The sequence below is a fragment of the Panthera uncia genome (assembly GCF_023721935.1).
Source record: "Panthera uncia isolate 11264 chromosome C1 unlocalized genomic scaffold, Puncia_PCG_1.0 HiC_scaffold_4, whole genome shotgun sequence".
In the NCBI taxonomy this organism is placed as follows: domain Eukaryota; kingdom Metazoa; phylum Chordata; class Mammalia; order Carnivora; family Felidae; genus Panthera; species Panthera uncia.
Window position 1 is genome coordinate 99376228 of NW_026057585.1, and position 7147 is coordinate 99383374.

At 43.0% G+C, this 7147-nt stretch overlaps 1 protein-coding gene across 1 annotated transcript in view; it reads right to left on the reverse strand.

Moving 5' to 3' along the window:
• Positions 1-7147, reverse strand: part of PER3 (period circadian regulator 3) — a 69204-nt gene that overhangs the window by 41266 nt on the left and 20791 nt on the right. Inside the window, 4 exon segments of the mRNA XM_049618173.1 lie at positions 3975-4101; positions 4536-4664; positions 5625-5720; positions 5722-5734. Of these exon segments, the coding sequence (XP_049474130.1) occupies positions 3975-4101; positions 4536-4664; positions 5625-5720; positions 5722-5734 (365 nt within the window).

Consider the following 7147-nt stretch of genomic DNA (forward strand, 5'->3'; position numbering starts at 1 on the left):
AAAATGGGTTCTTGTAGATACTACGCAGATGCCTCTCGTTTTTTCACCCATTGACAATGTCAGTCTTCTAGCTGGTATATTGAGACCATTCACATTTCATGTGATTATGGATATAGCTGAATTAAAGTGTACCACTTTGCTAGCTGTTTTCCACTTGTTCCATCTGGGTTTTTGTTTCTTTTCTGCCTCATTTTGCTTTAAATGTTTTAAGTTCCACTTTATCTCGTCAAATGACATTTATTGCTTCTTTAGAAACTAGTTCTGATAGCTGTTCTAAATTTCACAACGTACATCTTTTAGAAATCAGTTTCTACCTCCAAATAATATATTGCTTCTGATGTAAGGCCTCCACAGCAGCACATTTCCAGTGCCTCCCCCAATCCTTTGCAGTATTTTAACATAGACCACAAAAGCAGAAGAGTATTTTTGCGTTAGTTGGTTACCTTCCAGGGCAATTAAAAATAAGTAAAAAATAAAACTTCATTAACTCCATTTCCAGTGCTTGTCATTTCTTTGTGTAGATCCAAGTTTTATGTCCGGTACCATATTCCTTCCCCCTTTAGAAATTCCCTTAGCGTTTCTTATAGACTAGATCTGCTGGCAATACACTCCCCGCCTAGTTTTTGTTTAAGAAATCTTTCAATTTCCTTCATTTCTGAAAGATACTTTCCGCCACGTAGGGAATTCTGCACTAACAATTTTTTGTCTTAAGACATTTTGTTTTCTAGTGTCCCCAGCATCTAAAGAAAATGCCTATTGTAATTCTTACCCTTGTTTTTCTGTATGTAGTCTATGTTCCTCTGGCTACCTTCAAGATATCCTCTTTGCTTTTGTTTCTGGCAATTGGAATATGATATTTCCAAGTACATGGTGTATTTTTTTCCCAAGTATGTGGTGTTTTTATCTTGTGATAGGTTTTTATTTGGTTATTTTTTGTATCTATGCTACTTGGTGTTCTTCTTATCTGTGGAAAATTCTTGGTCGTTATTTCCAGTATTTCTTCTGGGATTCCATTAGTCTTATGTTAGATCATTTGATAGTGTCTCAAGGTTCTTAGAGGCTCTATTCTACATGTTTATTTCTCTTTGTGTTTCAGTTGACATAACCTGTATGTATCGATCTTCAAGTTTATGGATTCCTTTTTTGGGTGTGTTGAGTGCCCATCCAAGACATATTTACAACTCTAGTATTTCTTTTTGATCCTTTCTTTTATGTCCCATCTCTATGCTATGATACCCATGTGGTTTTGCATGCTGCTCACTGTCCCATAGATTTTAATGTGTTAAATTCCCTGTCGGGTAGTTCCAACATCTGTGTCATATCCGCCTCTTGTTCGGATGGCTGCTTTATCTCTTGGGAGTTTTTTTCCTTGCCTCTTCATACGTTGAAAACGGAGTATCTTGTGTAGGACAGTGGAGACTAGCATGCCTTTCCTTCTGCTGGGTCTGTGTTCGAGTTAACCTAATTTGTTGGCCAGGCCTAAGGTCTGCCGTTGCTATGGTTTCATTCAACATCGGTACAGCTTTCCAATTCCTCTAGTGACATTTTGTACTTACGTGGTGGCTGGTGCGCTAGAGAGCTTCGGGTTTTTTCCTATATCTGCTCCACTTGCAGCCTGTGGTCTTCCCCTGGTACTATGCCTTGGAGGCCTGTCTCTTGCGAGTTACCAGTTCCGTCAGCTAGTGCATCAGTACTCAGGGCTTGATCTCGCTTCTCCCTGCAAGCACATTTCTCCCTTAGATTTTAGGCCTGTTGGTTGCCACGTAGCCTCAGTACTCTGACATGTTCAAGAAAGCTCATGAATTTGCTGCCATATGGCTTTTTTCCTTCTCAGTTTGGAATGATGCTCTTTCCATCTCTCCCTGAGCAGAAACCAAAGCACGCTCACCCTGAATGAGTTCAGTTCATCGATCAATATCTCTCCCTCAAGCACTACCACCCCAGAAGTGGAACATTTTCCCCAATTTCTCTAGCTGCTTCTAGCAGCTGGCATCAGTATATGAAGCTGATGAAAGGGCTTTATATCTTTGTTAGTCCTTGGCTTTCCATATTAACTTTTGAAAATTTCCCATCTTCCTCTATTTCAAAGCCTAATCTGCCCTCATAAGAAAGGTAAAAATATAAACTTAAAACCTTATCTTCTTGTTGGCTCTGGCACCCTGTACATAAGCTATGTACACAATGACTACTTACTATTTTCCTTTTGACTGGACTTATTTCTACTCAATTTCTAATATTTAAATTATAAGATTATCTTGAAGCTGCATACTTGTTTCTTTTGAGTAAGTTGTAATAACGATTTTTTTACTAGCTCTTTAAACTTGTAGGTCTTGAGATGTTAATAAAATCAAGATGCCCAAGTAACATTAGTTCTCCGAAGCTCTATCAAATGGCAGATCTTCCCTCTCACCCAAAAGACACGTCCTATGTGTGTCAGAGTCAAATACAGCATATAGCTAAGTAGTAGGATAATGTCAATTTCTAGAATAGCATCATAAATGCACAGAATTAGCTACAACTTGAATACAGCCTTTGAACCATGATAGTGATGGCACTTCCAGGCCAATGGTGGGTGATACGAAACTGAACAAAGCAGAAGGTAAGAAAGGATTTCCACTCTGACAAGAAATATAGAGGTCAGGACAAAAAACTGTGGCCCTAACATGAGGTCCTAGGCCTAAGCAGCAGTGAGCAGCACAAAGTGGACCACTTTCTTTAAATAAAGAAAAAATGTACAAATTTTAGCCGTCAAATCTCCCTGAAGAAGTCCCAATGCTAGGACATGGGATAATAACATACAGCAAGTCAGATACTTAAGATAGGAAATCTGATGGTTTCAAGGGACAAAAAAAGTTGTTTCTGTCTCGTGCCCTTACAGCTACAGCAAAAGAAACAAGCAGAGTGCTAAACCTCCTACCAAGGCAACAAGAAAAACCCACGGACTGGGCATGCTGTATTGGGAGGGCAGCCTCAGGGCTCCCTGTGATACCACCTGAAAGAGCAGTGGTTGGATGTTTCTGTTGTGTAAATCATGGCAAGTACCGAAGGATATAGCTATTATTATTTTTTATTCTTATTGACTTTAGAGAAGAAATTTCACCCCTACTGTGTAAATACCCACATCTGACAATGATAGAGACCATTAATAATATTCTGGTGACCAAACCTATGATGACTTCCAAAGTTATATTAACGTTCAGGAAGACAAGTGAAGGGAAAGCTAACTAAACTAAAAAAGTTAATATAACTTGGTCTCTACGTTATATCATAGATCCTTCCTCTGCTATGTAATGCCAGTAGGTTAACTTTTCTACACAATGTCAATCATCATGATTGATCCAATTCCTTAGGAACATTCCTTACCTCATAAACACGTATTTAAAAAAAAATCCCCAATTTTACATTCAGTTGAGGTCATAAATATTCTTCATTTGTTCTAAATGACAGAATTATTATGTTAATGTGCTTTTTAAAATCTGAAACATACTCTAAAATTAACTCTTTTGGGGCATCAGGGTGGCTCAGTCTGTTAAGGTGGGACTTCGGCTCAGGTCATGATCTCACAGTTCGTGAGTTGGAGCCCTGCTTCCGGCTCTGTGCTGACAGCTCAGATCCCGAAGCTGGCTTCCCAGATTCTTGGTCTCCCTTTCTCCCCCCCCCCCCCAAAAAAAAATTTAAAAAAATTTAATTAACTTTTTTGATTTATAGATACCTTATTCGGAAGAATCTATGAATCTGCTGGTGTTACCAAAAACATTAACTCTTTAGTGGAAATACACGGAAATACACTCTAATACCATTTAGCTTCCCGAGCAGTATTTGCTGCTGCCATTGTCATTATTGCTCTCATCACCCGGGCAAGGAAAGGTGAAAGGTGACAGCACTGGCCTGTGGCTTTCTGCTCACACGCCCACGTCACCCCAGGAGAGGGCAGAGCTGTGGGAGGAGGTCTGGGCGCTGCCCCGCTGACTCACCGCTAAGCCGTCCTGTGCGCATCGCCGTCACTTGCTTATCTGGTGACTTGGCCATTGACTCAATGTAGAGCTGCTGACCGAGATTCTTAATTTTGTTTAGACGGACGGAGACCTGCTGCAAAGTCAGCTGAGGGAAAAGAATGAGAGAAGGTGCTTCAGAAATTATAAACATGTACCTTAAAAGGGACACGAACAAAACACACGTAACTTCCGGTTCTCTGAGGACATGGCGGCCGAGAACACACTGACCACGTTAACTCACTTTCCTCCCCGAGCCTCGGCACGGCCAGTACAAATGAGACTTTACACACGTCTATTCGCAATACGGTAATCTTTAGAAATCGTACAATAAACCCAAATATCACCTTCCAAAGCTGGTATTTTCTTTTAACAGCCATTGTTTCAAACCAAAATGGGGTAAGCAGGGCGTCTGCGATCGAGTAAGGTCCAGAATCTCTCACAGGAAGTCACAGGCGCTGAGGTGCAGGAGCGGCGCACACGCGCTCCGAGGACGCAGAGGGTGGAGGGCGCGTCTGCGCGGACGCGACGTGGCTCTCGTACCGGCTCCCCGTGCGCGTGCGCGGCGCGGGGCCCGCCGGCCTCACTAGACGACGCGCTCCCGACGCGCTGCTCCCGCGAGGCGCTGCCGCCCGGGCTCCCGTAGCTGCCGGAGGCGCTCGTGTGAACCGGCTGAAGGGAAAAGGGGGCCGGGTGTCAGCGTTACGGGGTGCGGGCCGCCAGGGGACAGGCACAGCGGCTGGCACCCGAGAGTGTGTCTGAGATCACCGAACGCGAAGGTGAACGCTTCCGAAATCCTACGTGCGGTGGGTGAAGCTCCATGCTTCCGGCCCGAGGCTGACAAAAAAGACATTCCTCTCTCGCTCGGTAATTCTCAAGGGCAAGCAAAGTCTAGTTTTCTAGCCCGGTGGACGTTTCTAGAACAACAAGTCTTTAGAAAGCCACATGGTTATAAGAGAGGTCACAAAATAGGATAGTGAACTCTAGTAGTTCTTTATGCTGAGTTTGGAACAGGCGGAACAAATTAAATACCATACTTTTTTCCACGAACTTCCTTCACGAACCCTAGAGACTTTACAAAAGACGGTTTGGAAGCTACGGGGCGCACGGTTTTCTGTGTGACACCATCAGTAAACGCTTCGCAAGCTTATTAGTTGGGTCTCCAGTAGAAATCATTTTTGGCATCTGCTTTCAAGAAGTAGTTTTTGCCACGTTTGTTTTGGAGTAACCAGAGATGCTGAGACCTGCCATCCCTCTGCCCCCATCCTTTACGATTAGAATTATTGTTTAAAAAAATACGGCAAATCCCAGAAGTTGAGCCCATGGCTAGTGTTGGACATACAAGAAGGATGTTCTCATTTAGAAATAGCTTCCTTGTCTTACCTGCCTACTATGACTCGATTTGCTTAGAATGGGATCTTAAAAGAATGTTCTGTGCGTTTCAGTCAGGAACAAGATTAATAAAACTGAATTTAAAAAACAACCAGGAAAACAAAAACTCCTGGAACGCAGACGGTAAAGATTTCTCTCTCCTTGCGGTGTACCTTTGTGAAGTGACTTCACTATGAGCAAATGTTAAAATAAAACACGACTATGGAAATTTTGTGTTTGCTTTTTAAAATCTCACTTTACCTGTAAGAGAAGTTTGTGAATTTGTTCTTGCAATTCTGTTACATCTTTGTCATTATGGTTCGTCTTTTTTATTCGGGTCGCGAAAACATCCTCATTCATTCAGCGGACTCCTACAAGGTGCCAAGTGAAAGATGGAGTCAAGCAATTCAAAATGAATTTACAATAAAGTCTAAGGTGATTTTTTTTTACTTTTTAAAATTAAGAAAATTTTTTTAACGTTTTCAGGGGCAGAGAGAGAGGGAGACAGGATGGAAGCAGGCTCCAGGCTCCGAGCTGTCAGCACAGAGCCCGTTGTGGGGCTCGAACCCACGAACCGTGAGATCATGACCTGAGCAGAAGCTGGATACTCCACCAACTAAGCTACCCAGGCACCCCATGTCTAAGGTGACCTTTAAACAGAATGTTCAAATAATAAATCTGTACTTACACAAAGCAACTCTCTGACTTCAAACAGAAAATATAAAGCTAAAATTCCATTTATGGAGGCAGAGAAAATACTAAGAAACAAATGAGACATTAAGAGGCTTCTCTGGCTTGTCTAGAGCTCTAATCTTTCTTTCCGCAACTGTGTCAGCACTGAATTTGTAGAAACCTAAAATCAGTGACGAGTAACCTCTCTACCTACCAAAGTATCTTCACCAGCTACTGGTTTCAAAATTCAACGTTAACTGAATAACCTACGCTAGGAATTTTAAGACCCTAGGTCTGCCAAACAACATTTAATGTTTAACGTACCCAAGCACTTCAGTTATGTTATAAAGGTGGTTCTGTCACCCACCTATTGGTGAAAACGTGGCTGTCGTGGTACCCTTAGTCTTGTTTATAGTAGAGCCTTTTAAAACTACTACCTGAACACAGCCGGGGGCAGAAATGCCAGCAGAAATCATCGCGAAGAAGGGAAGGAACTGACTTCTATGCAGGAACTGACTTCTATGTATCTTTTATAACACACAGCAAGAATAACATTTTCTAAGCCCTTCCGACGCGCCAGGCACCGTTCCAGATGCTCTGGCAAGTATTACGTCCTTCACCAGAGTTGAAAACTTGCCCGAGGTCACCTAGCTGGTAAAGTCTAAGCAGGTGTTCACAAAGGGACCAGAGCCTGGGCTCCAGAGTGCACGTTTGCTACGGTGGTATACTGCCTCTCGGTACCTGAGTAACTAAGGTACCACTGATACGATCTACTGAGTCAGGCATGTATCTCCTGAGTCCTCCAAACCCTACAAAGCAGGAATCATCATGACGCCAGAGAGGTCTGGACCCTTGCCGAGTCACCTGACGCAGAAGCAGTAGTCAGGGTTCCAATCGACATGCCTGACTCCAAAGTCAACGCGTTCCTTTTTCCATTCTGCCATAGCCACTGTTTCTCGCAACTTAAACACACAGCCCAATTCCCTAAAAACTGAGACACTGTCCCAAAGACAGAAGTAATTATCCACAAACCACAGGATGTCGGCAGCGTCAGTCAGGAAGAGCTCTGCCTCCGGAGACCACCTCCCTCTTTGTCCAGACCCCCCCCCCCC